At 52.0% G+C, this 25,119-nt stretch overlaps 1 protein-coding gene across 8 annotated transcripts in view; it reads right to left on the bottom strand.

Annotated features, from left to right (window-relative positions):
- ELMO1 (engulfment and cell motility 1) overlaps nucleotides 1-25,119 on the bottom strand; it is a 505,561-nt gene that overhangs the window by 300,459 nt on the left and 179,983 nt on the right. For all 8 annotated transcript variants that reach the window (XM_066353938.1, XM_066353942.1, XM_066353943.1 and 5 more), the window contains 5 exons: nucleotides 20,070-20,221; nucleotides 17,829-17,907; nucleotides 14,281-14,331; nucleotides 10,696-10,818; nucleotides 8,575-8,706 (listed from right to left, as the gene is read on the bottom strand). In XM_066353938.1, the coding sequence (XP_066210035.1) occupies nucleotides 8,575-8,706; nucleotides 10,696-10,818; nucleotides 14,281-14,331; nucleotides 17,829-17,907; nucleotides 20,070-20,221 (537 nt within the window). The remainder of the gene's footprint in view (nucleotides 1-8,574; nucleotides 8,707-10,695; nucleotides 10,819-14,280; nucleotides 14,332-17,828; nucleotides 17,908-20,069; nucleotides 20,222-25,119) is intronic.

Genomic DNA, 25,119 nt, shown 5'->3' with positions numbered 1-25,119 from the left:
CGAGAACTGAGACAAGAAGACAGGGTGTCATCTTATTTCATCTCGTGTGCCTGTCGGGCAAACTTCTTTTTGTCACTCCGTGAGTGTCTGCAGACCACTCTGACGGCACCAGGACCAGTGGATTTGGGGGTGACAAATTATTGGGCCGATAAAATATATTATGCTCACTTTGTTAAAGATGGTGCTGCCCACATGGAAGCCCGTCGCCCAGGTGATATTAATGTGTATTGGGGTTGGGCTGTGGGCAGGCAGGATCCTTGTAGCTTGGGGCTTGGTTTTAGGCCTAAGCCTTTCCCACCCTTTTTGATGTGGGGTGGTGCACTCTCATGAGGAATCCCATTATGCCTCAGATGAGTGACTTTGTATCAGAGACTTCCTTGTTTTTATATTGGATTAAAGGTTCTGGTTTCTGCACTATGAAGTGGGGCAGGCGGGGAGCTTGCTCTCTCGGTTCCTGAGGTTAGCATTAGAGAGGAGAGCAGAGAAAGGCCACGTGGAGGAGAGGAGGGGCAGCCAAGATGGTGGAGTGCTGAGGGAGAAGCCAGTTTGTGCAGAGTTTGTGCAGGGAGAAGATGAGGAACAGCGATGAATGAGACTGGTGAGGTTAGAAACCTTTGATTCTAGGAAACTCAGATAAATCGGTGGCTTTGTGAGCACTGAATGAGTGGGTTTTGGAGCCCAGTGTGTGTTCTTACTTGCCTGCCGGGTGCAAGCTAGGATTAAAGATGATGGCCCACCAGTTTTTTGCTCCGTTTTGTTTCATGACCGTCTGTCCGAATCCAATGCGAACCTGAATGGGCCAGGCGGCTGTGATATTGGCCCTGGCCACTGGCTTCACATTTGGTGTAGTCAGCAGGATTCGATACAGGTGAGTATGAAGCCACCTTTGAGTGGTGGAGTAGAGGACTGGCTGCTGTTATAGTTCCCCATGGCTGTCCTTTTGGGGACCGTAGGCTGGCTGACTTTTACAGCCATGTGTGAGGAAACCGAGAGCTCTGTGGAAGAGGCTGCCTGGGACCTGCAAACCGAGCAGTGGAAGGAGCTGGAGCAAATGTGGGAGAAACAGATGCCGACCCTGGAGCTGGAGGAAGCGCTGGAGGAGGAGGCCGACCAGGTTTGCGAGATTCGCCTGGAAATGGAGCAGCTGCTGGAGGAGGATTCACAGGTTCCTGAATTGCCGATTGCCCTGGAGGTTGTGGAGAGCCAGCGGCGGCAGGAGGCCGGGGCTGAGGTCGGAGCTGGGAAAGGTGGCGGCAGCCTGGGGCTCAATTCCGGCAGCGCGAGCTGGTGTTTTCAGTTCATCTTTAGAGGATGAATTGGACCGGAATTGTGACTCGCAGACTCCAGAAGGTAAACAGCGGCAGCTGTGGTGGAGGATGAACGGACGTCCCGGAAGCCAGGTGTGCATCGCCGAGTGGCCGCTGGGACAGCAGGGAGTGCCTGCTAAGCCACTGGTGGGTTTGCTGACATTTTGGGACATAGGGGTGAATGCCATCATGCTCTCCGGAGTAGAGACGGAAATGCTGACTGCCATTGCCACGTGCTCCTCTTTGGGACAGTGTAAGACCTGCCAGGACAGCAGGAATGAGGGGTGGCTGAGGCCCCATGTGCGTGGACTGATTTCCTGGACTATGACCGGAGTGGGCACTGGCTCCTTTGTTGGATGGACTTAACGGATTTTGGACAATGTGAAATACCCTGATGGGGGTGGGGGGGTAGCTTTGCTAGAGGCCCTTCCCCTGTCCCGGGAAGCTTTTCCCATGGCTAGAAAGAAGGTCGAGGACATTTTGCGCTTTTGGCAAAGTGCTCAGAGACTGGTGAAATGTACCTTAGTAATTGTTGAAATTGTATGATTTGTCATGCTGTTGTAATTTGTGTAATGTGCCTAATTTCCTTGCACAGGGATGCCGGTGGTATAGATTGTGGGCAGTAAAGTGAGCATAGGGGTAGATTGTTGGGCAGATAAAATATATTATGCTCACTTTGTTAAAGATGGCGCTGCCCACATGGAAGCCCGTTGCCCAGGTGATATTAATGTGTGTTGGGGGTGGGCTGTGGGCAGGCAGGATCCTTGTAGCCTGGGGCTTGGTTTTAGGACTAAGCTTTTCCCACCCTTTTTGATGTGGGGTGGTACAATCCCATCATGCCTCAGATAAGTGACTTTGTATTAGAGACTTCCCTATTTTGTATATTGGACTAAAGGTTTTGATTTCTGCACTATAAAGTGGGGCAAACGGGGAGCTTGCTCTCTCGGTTCCTGAGATTAGCATTAGAGCAGAGAGCAGAAAAAGGAGATCAGAGAAAGGCCACGTGGAGGAGGCCAGGAGAAGCAGCCAAGATGGCGGAGTGTTGAGTGAGAAGCCAGTTTGTGCAGAGTTTGTGCAGGGAGAAGGAAGGAGATGGGGAACAGAGGTGAATAAGTCTGATGAGGTTAGAAAACTTTGATTCTAGGAAACTCGGATAAGTCAGTAGCTTTGTGAGCACTGAATGAGTGAGTTTTGGAGCCCAGTATGTGTTTTTACTTGCCTGCCGGGTGCAAGCTAGGATTAAAGATGATGGCCCACCAGTTTTTGGCTCTGTTGTTTTATTACCATCTGTCCGAATCCAATGCAAACCTGCATGGGCCAGGCGGCTGTGACAACGGCCGTGGATACTGGCTTCATACAAATCAATTTCAGTAAGTGAATTTACAAATACGAATTCTGTGAATAATGAGGACTGGGCGTATTTCAAGTTCCTTTGAATTTAAAATTCTCTATACTCTGCCCCTCCATCGCCCAGCCAACCCCCCACCCCTCTCTCCCCAACGACACTGACCGTGAGAGGTTATCTGCCGTTTCCCAAGAACGAGTTGTTCTTTCCTCTTGAACGGTTCCCTTGAACCCCTCCCCTCCGTTTCACTGTTACCCTGAAATCACTCACGGCTCCCACAGTTCCCCATCAGTGTCACAGGGCCCTGGGCCATGTCCCAACAATAACAGTAACAGTAATTGTCCCATCACCACCATAGCATCTAAAGTCCTGGTCTGCTTACTGCGTGCTGGGTACTGTTCTGTGTGACTTACAAGTACCAACTGACGCAATCCGCATGGCAAACCTACTGACAGAGAGGTGACCTTTGGTCCCCATTTTAAAGATAAGGAAGCTGAGTCACGGAAATGTCAAGTAACGTGCCCCGCCCCGTCAGCCAGGCTGCGGGTGGGAGAGTCAGGAACCAGCCCGGGGCACCGTGACTCCTGGGCCCTGCTTCAGCCCGATGTCACACCCTCACAGTAACAGCTGAAGTCTAGTGGCATGGAGACAAAGATGCTCCCTCCTGCAGTCCGGGGACAGGGACCGGGGTGGGAATGGAGGAAGCGGTACGTGAATACCCACTGCACTTCCTTCCCCGCCATCTGTAGGGGAAAGACTATACTAAAATGACACCAAGAACTGCATTTGTGATTATGTATAATTACACTTGCATAATGATGCACATATATCTCCCCTCACCCAAGATGGTAGAAAAACCCTCTGAGAATCTGAACATACATCTGCATTAATCGTTACAAAGAAGTTATTCTGTTGTGTTTTTTGGTGCTTTGATAGTTTGGGTCCTTGCTGACTTTAGAGGGACTGCCCTGCCCAGGGTTAGAAACAGGACATGTGCCTTTCACATGCAAACCAGCCAATCCAGATTCTACACCCCCAACCAACTCCTTGATCTGGGCGTTTGCACTCTGCCCTACTCAGCCGCAGGGCCAGAAAACTATAGCACCCGTGTCCCGGAGGCTGTGAAATTACTCCCAGGAGCCAATCCTCAACCTGCTTACGCTGCCTTGCCTTCCAGGGAACGAGCACAAGAAGAAGGCTCTTCCCAACCTCACCCTCTGGTCCCCTATCTCCTGACCAACCCTGGTGCACCTGCCCATGAGGACCCTGTGTGGTGTGACATGCTCCCTCCCCGTGGGGACTGGGAGGTCTCTTCCCAAGAGCAGTCCCCTCCCGGCCAGGCAGCTGGCTTCCCGAATACCTCATACCACAAAACCTGCTCTGGGGCCTGACCTGTGGTGGCGCAGTGGATAAAGTCTCGACCTGGAATGCTGAGGTTGCCGGTTCAAAACCCTGGGCTTGCCCGGTCAAGGCACATATGGGAGTTGAAGCTTCCTGCTCCTCCCCCCTTCTCTCTCTCTCTCTCTCTCTCTCTCTCTCTCTCTCCTCTAAAATGAATAAATAAATAAAAATAATTAAAAAAGAAAACCTGCTCTGGGAAAGAGAACCTTCATGCTGAAATAACATTCCTTCCCTTAATTTTTTTTCCGCCTCCACATTTCACTCATTTTTTGTTTTTCTTCTAAGGCAATCTGAAATTGTTAAGGGCAGTGCTTCCCAAACCTTCTTATATTAAAAGCACATTACATTATTTAGAAAACAGTTGCTATCAAAAATAAGTTTATTTTGGCTCCAAGTAAATTGAAAAAGGAAAAGAAAAAGGCAACTGGGTGGGGGTCGAAGTGGGGGACAGCCTTGTTTCCAGAGGGATCTTGTTGGTCAAATAAGTTTGTAAATATGATGTATAGGTTTGCTCGCTTATAGTTTGCATGGGGTGTGAGGGACAGGCTGTAAGCAGGCAGGGTTGTCACACCCTAAGGCTTAGTTTTAAGACTAAGCCTTTCCCACCCTAAGTGACTTTGTATCAGAGACTTCCTTGTTTGTAGATTGGATTAAAGGTTTTGATTTCTACACTATAAAGTGGGGCAGACCGGAAGAGCGCTCTCTCTCTCTCTCTCCCTCTCTCTCTCTCTCCCTCTCTCTCCCTCTCCCTCTCTCTCTCTCTCTCTCTCTGTTCCTGAGATTAGCATTAGAGAGGAGAGAGCAGAGAAAGGCCACATGGAGGAGAAGAGAAGCAGCCAAGATGGCGGAGTGCTGAAGGAGAAGCCAGTTAGTACAGAGTTTGTGTAGAGAGAAGGAGATGGGGAACAGAGGTGAATAAGGCTGGTGAGGTAGACACCTTTGACTCGAGGAAACTCGGATGAGTCAGTGGCTACTGGCTTTACAGATCTGAAAATGAACTGTGCGCAGATGGCGCTGGTTCTGTTGTTTGTTTCTTTTACACATTGGGGGTCTCTGGCCACCTGGGCGAGCAAGTCTATCTATGCCCCTTTCCCAACAGCGTCCACATTTTGGTACATCTTGCGGTATTTCAAACGTGTCCATTATTATTATATTTTATTATGGTGCTCTGTGATCCGCAGTCTTCGATAGGACTCTTGTCATTGTTTCTGGGGTCCTAGGTCCTACGCCCACATAAGATGGTGAACTTCACCGATCAATGATGCGTGTGTTCTGACTGCTCCACCAACCGGCCCTTCTTCCCTTTCTCTCCCTCTCCTCGGGCCTACCCATTCCTCGAGACACAGAAATATTGAAATTAGGCCATGTCATAGTCCTGCAGCGGCCTCTCGGTGCCCAAGCGAAAGGAAGCGTCCCAGGTCTCTCTCCCTTTCAAATGACGGAGCCCAGTGAGGAAGGCTCGCCGAAAGCTGAGACAGGCTGAGAGCTAGGCTCCGCCACCAGTCGGCCGAGGAAAAGGTCGCGCAGGAAATCCTGGCGTTTAGCACTCCCTGGGCAACACTCCTCCTCGGGGTATCCACTGAACTTTTCTTCAAAGAGAGCTGAAAGAGCATCCGAATCTCAGCTTGCTTCCAGAAGGACCTACCAGGAAGGAGCCGAGGAACGAATGAACAGGCTAGAGACCATCCCTCTTTCGAAAGCACAGGGAGAGGTCAGCGCCAGGACTGTCCACCCAGCCCAGAGCTTCTGTGGCCGGACGCTGGATGAGCTCGCCGGCTCTCCGCGTTATTCGCACGGCGGCCGCTAGGTGGCGCCGGAAGCACGGAGAGCCCTTCCCTGAGCCCTGTCTCTTTCTCGGTTGGTTGGTTGCCTGGTGTTCTGAAAGCGAAAAGCTCTGCTTGTCGCAGCTGCTGGGATTAGAAATCGTATAAGTAACCCAGCTCTCCAATGTCTCAACTCTCTCGTGGAGGAGGGGGCCTGGGAGAAGCTTCAGAGGAAGGGCTAGAATTGATACTGGAATAAACAAAAAAATACATGGAAAAATAAAGAGAAACGAACACTCCCGGGTGGTTATTCCCTGTCCAAGGTCGTTGCTGCTTCTATTCGGACTTTGCAAGCCCTCCGAGAGGAGGCCACACAAGTGGGGAAGGCCTCACAAGTACATCAAATTAGCTCTCAGGTTTTTTTTTTTTTTAAAAAAATGCAGTTTCTCACCAAGCACTCGTGACACAGAACACTCAGAGGACAGTGAAGATGAGACGGACGAACATTACATGGCGGGGAAGGTAACCACTGTGGGGAGACAGGTGGGGCTACACCGAGACCACTCACTGTGAGTCGGCCTCGGACGGGGCTTCCTCCCGGCACCCCCGTGATGGATACACCCTTCTGAGGGAGCCGCAATGGTCCGGGGGCCTGTCACAGCCCGAGTCCCACCCTGTGCTCTTCCCCAGCTGCCCTTGCTCTCCGTCCCTCACGCTCACGGCCGGAAGGAGATGTGACATCGGACATTCTGAGATCCGACGGCCCCCGACAAAAACCGCCAGGACCCAGGGCAGAGACAAGGAGTTTCCAAGGCTGGGAAGCAGCAGGTGTGGGGAGCTAGGATTGTGCATCTTCTGCATGGTTCAAATGCACCAAAAGCCAGATCCACAGCTGCATGAAGAAGAGGAAATGGCAGAAATGCGGGCGCAGCCGGCACCGGGCTCTCCACCGGGACAGCGCGAACAACGGGGAGCATTAGGAACGTCCGTGCCCTGACTGTTCTGAGATGACTTAAGGCCGAGGCAGAGGGGGTGGGTTTGCAAAGCTTCCCTGGTGACGGAGACACACCTTGCTCAACGCACACACGTGAAACTTGGAAAGAGCAGGGCGGGGTGGGGGGTAGAATGGGAGCCCCACCCACATTCCCTTGGCAGAACCGCTGGAAAACGGGCCCTGCCAACCTGCAGGGAGGTAAGGGCAGGGCCGGGGCCACCCATGCACCTCGATCACCGACACACACCTAGCATAGCCGGCTCCCACCTGGCCCACCGGTCCTGGCACCGTTCGCTAAAATACTAATAAAACCAGGTTCAACTAAAAGATCAGATGGAATGTCAGTTAAAATACCAGAAACAGCAGAAAAGGAATGATAGCAATACGTCTGCCAAGCAAGTTGCATAACTCAATGCAGCGTTTGACGCGTAATCCTCTCAGAAAGGACGTGCTGAGACTGTCGCATAAAAAAACAGCTCACGCTGTCAGATTTTTCTTTTTTTTTAGTTTACAGACAGTATTGGAAAGTTGCCAAAGCATACTCACTCTCCTCCACTGCTGGTTCCAGAGGAAAGTCCTCAGAGCAAGGTGGTGATATGGAAAGCTATAAAACTGTATACCACAGAAAGGACGGCCCCACAGAAGTACTCTACTATCACGAGCTTGGGGGTGCAATCCGTGGGCAGCACAGGTGTTCATCACAGACTTGATGGTCATTTCAAAACATCGAAACACCCAGGAAACGGGCCGGGTTAAATAAACTATAGTATGCCCAAATTAAAAAAAAAAAAAATCCTCAGTAATGAAAAACAGCACCTATGACCCGATGCGGAAACCCTTTCAAAGACAGTTCCCACCAAAGGCAAGGTTTCCCAAATATCACGACACAAGGCGTGATGTCAATGTGGATAAACGTTAATATGTGTGTGTGTGTGTGTGTGTGTGTGTGTGTGTGTGTGTGTGTGTTTAAGGAAATGGCATTTGTGATTATGAAATAATGCCTGGTGATTTATAACCACTAAAGCCCAAGTCTCATTTTTGTTGTTGTTGTTTTTTGCCATTTATGTGGAAGTTATAATGGAAACCCAACTTTACATTGGCAGAATCTGAGTTAGATCAGCCCAAGGTCACGCAGAAATGTGACGGCGGTGACAGCAAGAATGGCCCAGATTTAGACTCAGGACAAGCTGTGCTCTCTTTGCAAACAGGGAGAAAAAAAAAAAAAAACAAGAAAAAAAATAAATAACCCCCTCAGAGACATCTTAGCATTTGCAGCAAGACAAAACGTTTAGGAAAATGTCTACTGCGTCAATCTCACCGTGGTTGAATCTCAACTTGGATATAAAATCGACCCGTGGTAAGTAACCCAATCTCTAACCATCATGATGGGGTCCAGCCCCCAACTGCCATCCCCCCACTTCATTCAAAAAAGAACCCCCAGCATCTTGTGAAGTGGAGTGGACCGAAGAGAGCCCGGATGCCCCCCGGGCGAACGGCTCTCCCTTACACTTCATCGGAGCTGAATAAACAAGCCCAGCATGAGTCACACTTGTGCAAGTCATTCCGTCCCACCGCAGCCAGAAGAGGCTCTCACGTGATCCCGCTCAACCCGGCTCAACATCTGGAAAACGTGAGAGCCAGCCTGTCAGGCGTGAGCGGGCCACACGCTCGCCGGAGAGACCGGCCGGCCGGCGGGGCGGGGTGGCCGAGGTCAGCCCCCATGAGGCTGGAAGAAGAGAGGTTACTGGGGCCGGGCTCACTCACAATGAAGCCGAGCTTCTTATAATCCCGGGTGTACATGGACTTCCGCTTCTCCATGCTGCCGCTGCCGGCGTTGGGCTCCGTCTCCGCATCGAAAGCAATTCTGCGAAGTTCAAATATGATGTCCCTCTGAGCCTGCAGGCGTTGGGGAGAGGAGAGGAGAGAAGAGAGGAGAGACTTTCATTGGGGGGGGGGGTAACATTACATATCCTCCCTGCCCCCCACCCGCGGGGGGGCATTGCATACCCTCCCTGCCCCCCACCCATGGGGGGGGCATTGCATACCCTCCCTGCCCCCCACCCGCGGGGGGGCATTGCATACCCTCCCTGCCCCCCACCCGCGGGGGGGCATTGCATACCCTCCCTGCCCCCCACCCGCGGGGGGGCATTGCATACCCTCCCTGCCCCCCACCCGCGGGGGGGGGCATTGCATACCCTCCCTGCCCCCCACCCGCGGGGGGGGGGGGGCGGGGAGCGACACATTCACTGCGCGCAGGAGAGAGAAAGCCAGATCAGAGACACCCAGGACCGTGAGTCTGGGCTCCGCCCGCTCCGTGCCCGGCCGCGTGCTCCGCTGGCCCGCCCTGGCTCTGTTCCACAACTATCCTCACGGCCAGGCCATTTGGAATACTTCTGTGAATTTTCTGAAGTTTTTACAGGAGCCCCGAACATGACGGAAGGCTCGGGACCGGAGACGGGCATGTTCGAGCACCGGGGGTGGCACACTGTGGAAAGTGCAGGGAGAGGGACGCGGCGCCTATGACCAGCACTCAGGGAACAAAGGGTCCCTCACTGCACTGAGAAGCGCCTTCATACAGACCAACCTTTAGAAATGGTTAAAGTGGTAAATGTTTTTTGGGTTTTTTTTTTTTTTATCATAATATAAGAGATCTTTTAAATAAAGAAAAGAAAGGTTTCGCCACAGGGAGGGCTGTTCTCCGTGGAGGGGCATTGCCTTCCTTCGCTGGAAGGGGCGAGATGACAGTGTCATCATCCCTCTGGGGTGACTGCACTTGGCCTGGCCGGAAGTCAGGGGCACGTGCGGTGGCCTCTCCAAACCTCTCCGCCCCGCCCCTCGCACGCACGCACGGCCTCCCACCGCGAAGGAAGGGCCGCGGGGGTTCCACGCTCCGCGCGTGCGGGGCACATCTGCGATCCATCAGGCCCCCACGTGCCGGCCAGCAGCGCTCTCCCTTCCAAAGTTGCAGCAGGCGCTGCTGAAGCCGAAAACGTGAGACAGCAGGGCTCCCAGCTGTTCCCCCGGCTGTCCCCGCACACTGCAGGCTCGCACGCAGAGGGAGGCGCAACCTTCCGAGCACAGCCACCCGGGGCCCAGGGGGAGTCACGGCGGACAGCCCGCCCACTGCAGTGCAGGCCCGGAACCACCTGTGGGCGGATCCCCGGGGAAGGGAAAGCCCTTCCTCAATCGGAAGGCTCCTATCACGCAGAGCTAGCTGCCAAGCGGCCCCAGGTGTCTGGGAACTTGACCATCCCTGTTACCACTGAGGGGACTGGGGCCAGGGGCCAAGGTCAATGGCCACATGATGTCATCCAGTAAAGGAAGCATAAGGCACGTGTTTGATGCCTGAGGAAATCATCCAAGCATTTTATTCTCTGAATCAAGACTCCTCTACATTTTAAATCTGTTCCCCCCAAGTTCTCAGAGGGTAATAAATCAGTAACGCCAGCATCTAAACCAGGGGTCAAGAACCTTTTTGGCTGGGAGAGCCAGGAACGCCACATATTTTAAAATGTAATTCCGTGAGAGCCATACAATGACCCGTGTACGTTACGCATTATCCAATAAAAATTCGGTGTTGTCCCGGAGGACAGCTGTGATTGGCTCCGGGCCACCCACAACCATGAACATGAGCGGTAGGAAATGAATGGATTGGAATACATGAGAATGTTTTATATTTTTAACGTTATTATTTTTTTATTATTATTAAAGATTTGTCTGTGAGCCAGATGCAGCCATCTAAAGAGCCACATTTGGCTCACGAGCCATAGGTTCCCGACCCCTGCTCTAAATGCTCCCGGTTTCAGAGCAGCCCAAGAATAGACGGCCGATGCCACCCTGTCTGTCCCCTTCCTGGGCCTTCCCCGCCGTCCGGGGAGCTCTCACCTGGTCCTGCGGGTCCATCTTGGTCATCATCCTGTCCTCCAGGAGGTTGAAGGTGAGCACCTGCAGCACGTAGAGCTGATGGGCCATCTCGTTGTTGATGGCCCGCTGGGCTCGGATGACGTGCTGGGGAGACGGGCCACAGAGGAAAATTATTAATAAAAAAAAAAAAAAAGGGAAGAAAGAAAGAAGAAGCAAACAACAGAAGTGAATCCCCAGCGTTACGCCAAGCAGAACCCGAGAAGCCTTCAGTTGGAGGCTCAGGGGATGTCGGTCGGTGAGGACACAGGTGGTCTGGGAGTTCACCTCTCTACGCTGGGGCCCAGTTAGGTTCCTAGAAGTTTAGGCCAGGAACCAGGAGAAGACCTACTGTGTGCAGGGGGAGCAGGAGGGTGGGCACTGGGAGCGCACTGGTGAGTGCAGCCCCGTAACCCGAAGGAGGGCGTGCCTGGGACGAGAGAGCCCCCGGGGAACCGGGAACGTGGCGACAGAGAATTCCTCGCACACGGCGGAGGGACAGGCAGCGGAGGGACAGACGATGTGTATGTGCTGTACGTGTGTTTGCCACCGGAGGCTCTAGAACCGTCTCTGACAGCTGACCCCACGTCTAGGTGGGGAAAAGCGTCAGAATCAGCACACACAGCCAAGCACCCATCAGACCGGCGGTTAACGCCCCGTGGGAACGGCAGGGAGACCCCATGGCAGGGAGGGAGATGGCCCTCGGCCAGCACAACGCAGCAAGGGAACGCAGGTGCGTGACTTCTCTGCTCGCCTACTCACAACTGAAAGAAAAGTAGAACAACACTTCCTCCTAGAAACAGAGCCAAACGGGAGACCAGACGGGTGGGCCTCGGCCCCCCGCGCCCGGAGCTGGGTCTGAAATGGGATCCAACGCTTGGGCCTAACACCTACCCTCTCTGGCAGAGACCACGGTTGTGCCGTGAACACGGCTGGTCACGGTGGGGAAACCACCGTTCAGATCAGTAATTTAGACTAGATTAGACCCAACCACGTCTTACTGACTGGAAGAACCTTCTCTATAGGTGCCTCCAGCCTGGCATGCACCTGAACGCCACACCCTGGCTGCGAGCGCCACGTCAAAATGGCCAGTGAAAGAAGGTGGCGGGGGGAGGGGGGGAGAAGAATGAGGAATAAAAGAAAGTCACAGAACCAGAATGACAGAGGTGGATGGGTGGGAAGCCAGGCTACGGCGTGGGGGCAGGGTGGAATGAAACCCCAGACCCTCCCATCCCCAGAACAGAATGCGAATCCACAGTATACGGTCAGAGTCCAACGTGTGTGGTGTGGGCGTTGACACTGAAGTCTTTAACCCGTTCTGAGTTTATTCCGTACGTACGTGGTGTAAGGGGGTGTGTGGGTTCATCTCACCCTTTGCGACAGCGTGGGTGGACCTGGCGGGCATTGTGTTGAGTGGGATAGAGAAAGTCAGACAGGGAAAGACAAGTACCCCATGGTCTCCCTTCTATGTGGGGTCTAAAAAACAAAACAGAAAGAGACTCCTAGACATGGAGAACAGAGTGATGTGTTGCCAAAGGGGCGGGAAGGCTGGGAGAACGAGTGAAAACGTTGACGAGGGCAAGAAGTACCAGCCGGGAGCTACGGAACAGTCACGGGGAGGCAGAGCACAGCACCACAGAGGGAACACAGTCAGTCGTTTTGTAATAACTACTCATGGTGCCAGCTGGGTACTAGAGATATCAGGGGACACACGTGGTAAAGCATATGATTGACTGCTAAGCTGTACACCTGAAACCAATACAAAATAATATGGAATGTAACCTGTAATTGGGGAAAAAAAACCAGTATAGGGATATCTGTGTCTTTTAGTAGCGACTCGAACATGTCTGCATTCTGTGTCCTCGCCGGAAGAACGCCAACCGGGAACTCTCGTCCATCAAAGTCTCACAGAAGTGCCGCTGAGGCAAACTGGCCTTTGAGACATGGGGCGGGGGGGTGCAGTCCCTGCACCCACCCCCCATCTCTGGGCATTCTAACTCGACTGCCGCCCCAGGATACCGTCACCCACAGGCTGGGACCCTCGCTCCACACGTCCATCCCTTCCTCTCCCCCCCCACCCCTCTCCCCCGCAAACACCGTCACCGATTTACGCCTCAACATGACAGCTCCCACGTGGACTGACAGCCAGTATAAGAAAGAAGCGTATCAGAAAACCTTCTGCAGTTGCACCGAAACCACTCCTGACCCGGAATGTAGTCCGAACACTCTACCAACATCCAGTTCAGTTTCCAGGTCCAGGGGGAGAAATATGTCATTTCCCAGGAACTGGGGTACCTCTTTGGTCAAACAATGAAAATTACACTCATATGTTTCTCTTTATCCTAGGCAGTCAGAAAGTTTAAAATCAAACCCGATGACAAATTGTAGTTATTACCACAGGCTTTGGGTTCTAGGATATTTATTTTGTTTGCCCGCATCAGGTTTTTAATTTTTAATGGCCTCACTGTATTGGAATGTGTGTGTGTGTGTGAGCATGCGAGTACACACACACCAGCTTGCAGAACAGTTTAGAATAAATCACACGCCCTTCTTTCGGCCTTTACTTGAAGTCAAGTAGCAGATAGGGCCTTAGGAAACTTTGCTATTTAATTTATTTTCAACCGTTCACAACCTCACGCGTAAGGCTTCTTTTCCACAGAGGTTTCCGGTCACATTGGCCTTACACTGGTGCATAGTTTCCGTGCGTGTCTTTTTCTGCCTTTCTCTTGTAAAGGGGCCCAGGAAAATGAGGGTAAAATTTCAGGACTCCTCCCAGGCTCTGACATGTTTCCAGCTAGTGCCCTCATTAAAAACAGTATAAGCTTGGCCCTGGCTGGTGGCTCAGTGGATAGAGCATTGGCCCAGTGTGTGGATGTCCCAGGTTCAATTCCTAGTTAGGGCACACAGGAGAGGCAACCATCTGTTTCTCTCCCTCCCTCCCCCTTCTCTCCCTCTTTTCCCCCTCTACCCCTCCTGCAGTGAGAGACTCCATTGGTTCAAGCATGGCCCCAGTGCTGAGGACAGCTCGGTTGGTCCAAGCTTCAGCCTCAGGTGCTAAAAATAGCTTGGTACTCAAGCACTGGCCCCAGACGGGGTTGCTGGGTGGTTCCCGTTCAGGGTGCATGCAGGAGTCTGCCTCACTATCTCCCCTCCTCTCACCTAAAAAAATAAAAATAAATTTTAAATAAATTATAAAAAAAAACAACAGCGTAAGCTCCAATGAACTCATAGACTTTTCCATTCAATGGAACCCCCCAATTTCCTTAAATCTAACTTTGAACAAAGCTAAAGCCACAGGGAGGATAACAAACCTTCCCTGCTGTGTCATTTCCAACCCCTCCTGCTAGCATGCCTCTCTCTCTAGAGCAGTTACAGACACCTCCCCCCTCTTCAACCAGAGGGAAGGCTTGTTTCTTCCAATTCCAAAAGCACATTGTAGTTCCTTTCTAGTTCCTACTGCTTCACCCCAGAAGCAAGTCGCAGAGCAAACCACAAACCAAAGCCCAAAGAACAGATAAAGAAAGGTCCCCCTCCTCCCCCAACCCAGCAGGCACGGCCGCGGGTACTCACTGTTAGGATGATGGAGCGCAGCTGCTTCTGAGCCAAAATGTTCGCCATCTCCTGTGGAAGGGAAACACCCCCGCCCCCCAGAAAAGCTTGGGTTAGAGAGATCCGCCTCAACGCGGTCCAGAGCGACTGGATCCTGGGGTGTGCTTCCTCCCTGGATATCAGCAGTATTTCTTAAGAAAGAACGGACTCAACTAGGCCGTGCGAGTCCCGTTACTTTTTGAATGTTCTGTTTCGATAGCGAAGCCATATGCAAAGAGCCAAGCAAGGACGTCTGTCACCCGCCATCGGTCCTTCCTTCCCAGGGAAAGGTGAATGCTGACCGCAAATCCAGCACCCCCATGGAAAGCCAGGGTTCTCCCTTGCAAGGGCTCGTGACTTCTGTTCGACTATTCACGCGCTTTGGCTCAGGCAACGTAGGCCGGTGCCGTGAGAATCAATAGTAGAGAAACATCCCTTTAGTGATCTACGTGTTTTTAATTTCCTCTCAACCCGTGTAAATCCAAGGAGCGATTAGTACACCGTGCTCCCAGGATTCGAAAGTAGTCTATGCAAGTGAGCTGAGTGGCTGGAGTTCGTTTTCGCCAAGGACAACTGTCCGGACAAACGCTCTCGGCTCCCGAGTCCACACTCGGCACAGCCGGGCCTCATTTCTGCAAGACAGGGGCGGGGCTCTGGCCTGCGGGACCCGCCGAGGCTTTGCCGGCGACTTTGGTAAGTGAAACACCGTCCACAGACGCCGTTTCCAAATGCGGACAAACGGATACTAAGGGGAAACTGAATAGTTGAACACAATCTTGTTGCAAACATTCAAAGAGAAAAATACTGCTCATATTCAGGAAGACGCTTGAACGTGGTTTCTTTTCTTTTTGGTGGTGGTGGTGGTGGGGGGGGGGGTGTTTGCATTTTTAGCGTTGCTGCTCTTACACCGAGTAGAGAAGAAAGTAAACTGCAGTTTAAGAACACAGCCACGAACTGGACCGAGGTTAAAATCAACTTGCAGGAAGCAAGGAGAACCCCGAACACGGGGAGGAAGTGCGAGGGGTGGGGGGTGGGCACAGGCAGGGTGGGCAAGGTCAGAAGGAAAGCTCAGGGCTCGCTTGGTGCTGGCCGAGGGAGCACGGGGACTTACAGTCAGAGGACAATCAAGGATGTCAACACTGCTGTCGACACCAACCTAACAGCATCTCCGTCACCACAGACAGGGAGGCAAGCAGAGAGAAGAGGGGGCGGAAATGCGGAGGGCTCTGTTAGAGGCTGCGGCTTCCTGGACTGCCCCCGCGGACCCACTGCGCGGGAGAGGGCAGCACGCCAACACGAGCAGGGGTTTCTAAAAGGCTGGACGGCATCCGAGTCCACGTCTACTACTGAGTCCCCTCCCTGCCTCTCGAAACCAAGAAAACGGGGTTCACACGCCCGTTCACGGCCACCCTGAGGGAACTGCCCTTCCACGTGCGTGGAAAGTCATGTTTTCTTCCCGGGTTCACGGCCATCCTGAGGGAACTGCCCTTCCACGTGCGTGGAAAGTCATGTGTTCTTCCCGAATGAAAGAGAAAGGTCCATTTTATTTTATTTAGATCAGATGAAAATAAAAGGCCCAAAGGGTTCTTATAGTTCTTTTCATTTCTTTCCTTTACAAAAATAAAATTACTGCTACACAAACATATATATATATATATATGTGTATATATATATATTTTTTTCTGTGTCTCTTTTAGCTTATTGATTTTTAAAATTTTAACGTAAGTGAGAAGGAACAATATATTTCCAAGATGTGGAGCAATTATTGTAGTTATCTGTTTACATTATCTTCTGCATAAGATCGTGGTCACATCAAGCGCACAGAGACTGTCCTTTTCACCTGTGTATGCCAAGACCAGAATATAACGTCTGTCACAGTGACAATACATGTTTAATGAAAGAATGAATGAATATTTCCCATTACCCGCTTTAAGAAATATGAGTCTGGTCAGAGAGAAAATTTAAAAACCCTTGTCCTCATTCCGGATTTTTGGGTCCAATGTTAGGGAACTGTTTGAGCAAACCATTCCACGGAGAACATTTTATACTGTTAAGATGATACCAAAGTAGAGCTCAATATAAATATGGATAGAGATATAATACTTTTTTATTTTAGGTTCTAATGGTTAATCTTAGCAAGTAAGGTATGATTTAAATTTAAAACCAATAACTTGCAGAAATGTTATTGTTTAACCTGTAATAACATTTTGTTTACGGCTTTAAAGACTACACGATTTACTATCTGGTAGATATAAGAATGGTGGAATTTCATAGCAATGCATGATTGAGCTTTTTAAAAATTTGTTTTCAAAGTTCTGCGAAAGGAAAGTGAATTTAAATCTGGACACAGGTATATCAACATGGAAAGATGTGTGCAGAATCTTGTTTAGTTTTAAAAGCAGTTTAAACAGAATAAGCAGGTGCACGCAGTAGGGCCACATCTGGTGAAACAAGGACATCTGTAAGAGGGCCTCCATACAGAACAAAGCAGGAAGTGAGCGTAGGAGAGTCACAGTCACAGCGTCATGAGTCCCCGGGCACACGTCCTAACCATTGAAAGAGTGCCTGTGTCCACCCGGTCTGCACACAGTGAATTGTGACCAAGGTAACACAGCATCTTACACTGGTGTGAAAACACATGAGTGGAGCATGGGGTCTGAGCTAGATTCCAAGACAAAAATTCCACTTCTTCCACACCTGCCTCGATCATGGTTCTGTCCTTAGTTGATTTAGAGCAGCGGTTCTCAACCAGTGGGTCGCGACCCCGGGGGGGGGGGGGTCGAATGACCAAAACACAGGGGTCGCCTAAAGCCATCGGAAATACATATTTTAAAAATGTATTGTATAATAAATATGTATTTTCCGATGGCTTTAGGCGACCCCTGTGTTTTGGTCGTTCGACCCCCGCCGGGGTCGCGACCCACTAGTTGAGAACCGCTGGTCTAGAGTCTCAAAGGCAGGTTGCCCACAGGCACGATCCCTGGGGGAGGGGGGGGGAGGGCCTCCCAGCCACGATTATGTGCCGAGAGCCGAAGTTTCACCCCGCTGACATGCCAACGGTCATTTTAACCGGTGGCCGCTGTCTGTCTGCTCCGTCCTCTGTCCTCCCCTCTTTCCATCCCACACGACCCTGACCAGAGGTGACGCCCCTCGGGGCCTCAATGTCCTCATCAGAAACGTGGGAACGACACCTTCCTTGCCCCGGTGAGCACCCAGTGAGGAGACAAGATCCCAGGGGCGCCTGACTCTGCCTCCGCCGCAGCCACAAAGCTTCTGGCGTCTGACGTTTCGGGGCTCCTCCATTGGGTTCCCTTGCTGGACGCGCTCAGCTGTGGGAGCACTGACAAGGGCATGCCGGGCTCCACCAGGTGCCCACTGGATGTACGGATAGCCCAGCTGAGCCACAGAGCAGCAGGGAGGCCCGGGACACCCTTGGGATGGGCAGGGTGGGCGGGGCAGGGGAGGGCTCTCTCTGCACTGAAAGTCGCCCTTCCTGGGCACGGTCTTAAGACAAAAGAAAGGCAACTCACCTGCCTCCTCTCATCAGGGGCCTTCAGGAAGAGCGCATTAATGACGGCAATGGTGTACGTTTGGATTTCTTGGTCTGTCCTGTAAAGACGCAGAACGATACAGAGAATGAGAGGAAGCCCTCCCTCTGAGTCGGACCCTGGTGAAGTTCACGATCGCCTCCCCCAGGGAAAGGCGGGAGAGACAGGCAGGACCGAGGAAACACAGCCAACACTGGGACGGAATTCCCACCATCACGAGGCCGGGAAGACCGCGGGTGGGGCAGCGATTACTATTGCCAGCCATGCAGCTCACTGCCCAGTGGGGTCACCCCCTGCGCACAGGTGGCCGGCGAGCTCTCTCTCCTTCTCTGTTAGGGTTAAAAGCACGAACCCAGTGGATGAAACGTGTACGCGTGTGCGTGTGTGTGTGTTGTCTGCGTGTGTTCTGTCTGATGCATGAAGTGTCTCTGGGAATAGACTTGGGTATTCCCACATCCTGGGTTTACGACAAAGGAAACTGCTTTGTCTCCATGGCAACAATATTACCTATTCTAAAACTCTCCTTCCAAATAGAAACTTTTTTAATGATAAAGAAGATCAGGAGTTTATGTTTACAAATTTGCTCCCCCCCCCCCCACAGGAAGGAAATCGGAAATGCCAAATGAAGCAAAGATCTGGTGTAAGCCCCCCGGCACACAGTGAATACGGGGGGACCCAGGCATAAACTCGGAGCAGCTCTGAGCTGCATTCAGAGACCATCTGGGGGGAGGTGGAGCGGATAACACGGCCTTCCTTCGGCAGGATGAAATTCAGGGCCTGCTGCACCCCACCCAGGCTGGCTGTGTGCCCCTGGACTGGGTCAAGGGGTGTCCCTAAGACACAGTTTCCTCATCTGCAACACTGGGTAAGAACACGCTTATTTCAAGGGGTGGGTGCTTTTAGAATAAACTGGGGTAATGTATATAAAATCCTGAGCACAGTGCTCGGCAAACAGGAAACTCCACACTCTGGCAGAGTACGCGGTGAGTACACACGTCTGCCCCCGAGACTCAGAAAGGAAAGACGCGGCTGGCAGAGATAGTACATCTATCTCACTTTCAGGGAGCTGTGAATCCGCTATTATTTCTGGAGAGGAGGTTTCACAGAGAAAAATCATCATTTTAGAGCATGTGCTAATTTTCCCCAGAGGCCACAAACTGCAGCTTGTGTGACTTAAAATGTTACCTGTTGATCGCCATCCTCCTTCAGAAAGGAGAACGCATCCAATACGTTCTGGGGGTTTCTATCGCAACACAACGGTTAACATTTCGGTATAGTGAGACCCGCTGAATCCTCTACCCTGCACCCCACAGGGGCCACCAGGTTTCCTCTTGAGAATCTGCAAGTGCGGCCTGAGCGACCGGGGTGCCAGTGATTAGGGACCCAAGTCACATGAGAGCCAGCAGACATGCTAGAGAGGAGGCCTGCTGTGAGGAGTCCCAGGACGTTCAGGTTTGTGTCCCGCCTGAGGCTTGGTTTAGCTACGTAAGTTATCCTGGGGTTCCCCAAAGCACCCTGGCTTCCTTTCAATAAACTCCCCATCCTGTGCACACTCACTCGGGATGCTCGTTGCCACCTGCAAAACCCCCAAAAGTGTAATTTACAAAGTAGCACTGTACAGCAGGGTCCCTCCCAGGGCGGGGTCATCAGAGGCACCCTTACTGGTCACCTAAGGGTGGAGAGAACGGGGTGAGCCCCAAAGACAGCAGCTGATAGGGCCACACGTCTCCTCACCGAGAATCTAGGAGGGAAAATACAGACGTGATAAAATAGAAAAGAAGGTCACTGTAATCACCTTGAGTCTGAAGAAAGAAGCCTGGCTTTTAAAAATTCTTAACTGGCTCTGAAAATATTGTGTCACAGAAAACAATCTCGTCAACGACGAAGGAGAGACTCCATTGAGACCTTAAGAGACCAAATTGTCCTGTGACGTCGTGTTAAAAGTAAAACTCGGTGGATATTTACCAACACTGATCGAAACTGGATGCCAGTGAAGGGCCAGGCATGGCAGACAGTGCCAAGAATAGGGGTGGAGCTCACCAAGAGGCAAGTGACCGCTGGCTCGGTGTGATGAGGACAAGCCCGGTACATGGCTGAGTACACACCCAACCAAGATTCCTGGTCCGTATACTTGATCACATTGATGGGAAACACTTCCCAGGGTGCGACGGCGGCCGGGTGTCCCCCCCACACCGCCGTGGGGGTCTCCGCACGCGCGCTTACCCTTGAAGGTGTGGAATGAGCTGCCCGATGGTGATCTCCTGTGCTACTTTCTGGTACAGGTCGTGGCTGTTGAGCACCATGGATTCCAGGATGGCCAGGGACCTTTGCAGGATGGAGGTGTCCATGCCTGACTTGTTCACAAAGCTGGCGATCTGAAAACCCAAGCAGGACACGATTGACGGCTCGTGGTAAGCAGAGCAGAGCAGAGGACAGACAGGGGCCGGCCGAGGACCTCGGGAGCTCACTTACGACGCCCCGGGCCCTGGGGGATCAGGGTACCCGGCATTACAGCAGGACAGGAAGGAACACGGGGCGTCAACCCTGATTCCTCACGACACGACGACCAGGCACTATTCACCCCCCGGTTTCTGGAATTCAATACTAAGCAACTTTTAAAAGAGGACAGCCCCACGGAACCATTCTGTCTGGTTCCTCCGGGATGAATCTGAGTGCCAGCTTTCAGGAGCAGACCATGTTCCCACAGACCGCTGGGCCCTCCTATCCATGGGGCCAGGGTCCCAGGACCAGCGCCCTCCGATAAAACCCAGGGATGCTTCAGTCCTTCTTCGGCACGTAGGCCGCCGCAGAGGGTGCCCCGCACCCCTCGGTGTGAGGACATTCAGTGGAGCGCGTGGTGCCCGGCGAACTCAAGAGTTGCTTTTTGAAACATTCTGGGAACTTATTTTTTCGCTGAATGTTTTCCACCTGCGGTTGGGTGGGTGGTGGACGTGAAACCCGCCGATTCGAAAGGCCAGCTGCACGTGGTAAGGACCCCTGCGCTCCTCTGAGATGGTCGTGTCAGCGTACATGGACAGCCGTATCTTCCCATCCCCAGGCTACTTGGGGACCCATGACATTTATGTCCTTACTATGACCCCGCTCCGCTCTGAAGGGACCCCCATAAGTCACACTGTCAACACAATTCAGCTGGCGACCTCTCCGTCCCTGGCCCCTTGCCCGCGAGGCCTCAGCGGGACACTCCCCCCTCCCCGCATCCTTTCATTGTGTACGCTTAAAATAAATGCTTTTCATCCACCTAAAATCCAGCAAACAGGAAAACCTTCCAATGAGCAGTATGAGAAGCTAAAATAACGGTTTCGGCTCCAAACTGCGTTCCCGAAGGAATCCGTGACTTGAGGCCTCGAGCCGCATAAATCACGGTGGGAGAGAGCAGCAAAAACACGGGTTAGAGCAACGGATCGCAGCCACCCAAACACACGGGTGCCGTAGAGGGTTTACTGGAGAGGCCTCATTAAAAGTTATTACCGTCTGTTGACAGCTCGCACTAAGAGGCTGTTATCATATCAACATAATGAGTGCCTTCTTAAAAGCTCAACAATTTGGTTCCATGACAAATTGACACGGGCTGCCTCCCTCCGTCGACACGAATGTCTCCCTCGACGCCATCCCATCGACCCCTCTCCTCACCCCCTCTCCATCCTCGCGCAAGAGGGAAGCCAGAGTCTCCATGGCAACCTGCTGTTACCGTTGCCACCGCCTCTAGCGCAAGGGCTCCCTGGTGAAGGCCGGGCGAGGGTACAGACACCCATACCCTCTCCGCCCCAAGGGACATCACGTATAGCAGCATTATGATTTTGCATTCCACGCGCTATTATTATGATCATTATTATTTTATAATATTACATAAACTGCAGGGAGAGGATGAGAATGTTAAGATCCTCCAAACAATGCCACCGGCCCTGCGTCTGACCGCTGTCGCCCATTCTGCGGAGCAGAAACGTCTCCAGCGTGTTTCCCGGTTCCTGGAAGGCCCCTGGCCTTCATCCTCACGGACGGTCTGCTCCGTTTTCTCGACTCCACCGTCCTGAGGTTGCCTTCCGTTTTCTCAGGCCGTCTTCCTCCGACAAAAAAACTCCGTCGCTCTCATACCGTGCTGGACTCTTACCTTTAGCCCTCTCCCTAAACCAGGGGTCCCCAAACTTTTTACACAGGGGGCCAGTTCACTGTTCCTCAGACCATTGGAGGGCCAGACTATAAAAAAAAACTATGAACAAATCCCTATGCACACTGCACAGATCTTATTTTAAAGTAAAAAAAACAAAATGGGAACAAATACAATATTTAAAATAAAGAACAAGTAAATTTAAATCAACAAACTGACCAGTATTTCAATGGGAACTATGCTCCTCTCACTGACCACCAATGAAAGAGGTGCCCCTTCCGGAAGTGCGGCAGGGGCTGGATAAATGGCCTCAGGGGGCCGCATGTGGCCCCGTGGGCCGTAGTTTGGGGACCCCTGCCCTAAACAGCACAGAAACAGAAACGCCTTCGCTGTCCCGTCAGCACCACGCCGACCGCTTCTCATGATCCCAGCCCAAGTCTCGGGGCACCTGTTCGAAAACTGAAGAGCTTCCGAAGACGTTTGTGGACCAAGCCTCTGATCTCCTCGGCACTGATCCTCTCCTCCTTCCTCTCTCCTCTCCTCATCTCCTCGTGGAACGAACGTGCGTGTATCTTTCAAGCTCCCTGCGGCATTTCCCACCAGAGAGGTTCCGGTCCAACCCCTCCCCCACCCGCCGGCCTTCGTCCTGTCTCATTCGCTCCGGTCACAGGCACTCGGCGCCTGCCCTACCCCAGGCTCCTGCTGTCCGGAGATCGGGGAATGGAGAGATGAGCAAAACCCACGTGGTGTTCAGCTGCAAGGACCTTCGAGGCTGGCAGGGCTTGGAGGAGGCAGAGGGCATTGACTGTGAAGTACGCTGAGTGCTCACGCTTACTCTCGGCATCCACAGGACTACCTCCACGTGGATCTTCCGACAAGACGAACGATAAGTGGGTGAGCACCCGTCTCACTGCCTTCCTGATCTTCCTGTCTCGATGATCAGCTCTTTCCAAGTCTGCCACGTCATTGGTGATGAACAGGTCCGGGGTCCTATCTTTCTGTCCCTGAGAACACGTCGGCTGTGTCTCCCCCCTTTGGGACACGTCCAATAGGTATGCTCAACTCTGGCCCAGAGTCCCATTCATTCCTGGGTTACTAGGACATCATCTTCTCCAGTGTCCTCATGTTCAAGATCTCCCCCCAGTATAATCTGACCCTCTACACTTCCATGGATATCCTGTTGACAGTATTTCCTCTCGAAATATTTCATCAGATCTCTGAATATTTTTCTTTAAGTACACCTTCTTATAAAGGGTTTTTATCTTATTTACCAATTGTTAGCTCTCACCTGCTTCCAACGGGCTTGCTGAATGGCCGTGAAATAGCTCGTGGACTTTGATTCGGGAATTTCCTATATTTTATTCCCCTTTGCCGTTGCTGGGACTAACGCACCCCTTCACCTTTATCGAACTTCTTTAAAATCCATCTTTTCTTTGACTTCACCTTTTCCTTGACTCGTGGAGCCCGTCACCCCGGTAACGGGACAGCAGGTTACACGGAGAGCGATCTGCGTATCTCCCTGGGCTGGGTGTTGCCTGGTGGGAGGTTGGCTCGCAACCCATCCGAGCCCCACGGACAGTTCTCTAGGAGAAGGTACTACTCATTTTTGGAAGCTAACGTCTACCTTTCGCCTTTCTCTGTCAGCGGTGTTAGCCAGATGCTGCAATGGCCTAAATAGGCATCCAACGAGTACCAAGAACAAAAGCGTCCTGAATAATGAAGCAAACGCAGTGGCTACGGACTACAGACAGGGTCTGTATCGGCGCACGGACACATTGTGCATATGCAAAGGGTCATCTATGTCTAGCTTATGAACTAAGGCAGGGGTCCCCAAACTTTTTACACAGGGACCAGTTCACTGTCCCTCAGACCGTTGGAGGGCTGGACTATAAAAAAACAACTATGAACAAATCCCTATGCACACTGCACATATCTTATTTTAAAGTAAAAAAAAAAACCAAAACGGGAACAAATACAATATTTAAAATAAAGAACAAATAAATTTAAATCAACCAACTGACCAGTATTTCAATGGAAACTATGCTCCTCTCACTGACCACCAGTGAAAGAGGTGCCCCTTCCGGAAGTGTGGCGGGGGCCGGATAAATGGCCTCAGGGGGCCACATGCGGCCCGTGGGCCGTAGTTTGGGGACCCCTGAACCAAGGTCTTAGGATAGGATAGCTATAGAAGTAAAGACTGTCTGGTTAAAGTTTAATTTCCCTTGTTCCCCCCTCCCCCCACAAATCGATAATGACTTCCTTTGCCTTTAAATTTTTCGTAGCTCCATCACTGCGTTTCTGGCCGACTTAGGTGACACCGTCTAACCCAGCCAGCGCGCAGCTTCTTGAAAGTAGGAAGCAGAGAGGTCAGAGGGGTTCGCAATAATTCTATCTACTGCTCCCACTCATTTAAAAACGCTGCCTAAACAAAACCAAGGACTCTCTGGGTGACTTTTAAGACCGATACAGATCACCACAGCGCATGAATCAATGATTCCAACTATTAAAAATCATCTGAAGCCTCCCCAGAACCACTTAGAAGGAGATCTTAAATTCTCCTGTCGCCCAAAATAAACCATGGAGAGCCTGAAGTTCCGCTCCTAGATTTCAAAGTATCCAGGCAGAGGCTTATAACTCTTGCAAGTTTTTGAGAGGCAGAAATTACTGGGTTTCTGAGCCGAAACGGCTGGACGCCTGTCCAGGCACGGAAAGCGCTGTGGAGTGAACCAGGCCCCCTCCCCAGGAGCGACGGTCTCCAGGGCGCTCGTATGTACCTCTCCTGCCAAGAACAGGCGCTGATGTTATGCTTGGCCAGGAGCAAACCAACTCAAACACAAAAGTTCTGGGTTTTGTGGGGTTGTTTTTTTTTTTGGTTTGTTTTCTTCTTTTTCATTCCATTTTCCTCCATGTCGTCCTATCCCTCTCCCAAAGTCGCCAGGTCTTTAAAAAGCAACTGCATGGGCCCTGGCTGGTTGGCTCAGTGGTAGAGCATCAGCCTGGCGTGCAGAAGTCCTGGGTTCGATTCCCGGCCAGGGCACACAGGAGAAGCGCCCATCTGCTTCTCCACCCCTCCCCCTCTCCTTCCTCTCTGTCTCTCTCTTCCCCTCCCGCAGCCGAGGCTCCATTGGAGCAAAGATGGCCCGGGCG

The sequence above is a fragment of the Saccopteryx leptura genome, chromosome 12 (assembly GCF_036850995.1).
Source record: "Saccopteryx leptura isolate mSacLep1 chromosome 12, mSacLep1_pri_phased_curated, whole genome shotgun sequence".
Taxonomy (NCBI): domain Eukaryota; kingdom Metazoa; phylum Chordata; class Mammalia; order Chiroptera; family Emballonuridae; genus Saccopteryx; species Saccopteryx leptura.
Note: the sequence above shows the minus strand (reverse complement) of the source record. Positions and strands in the feature narration are given on the sequence as shown.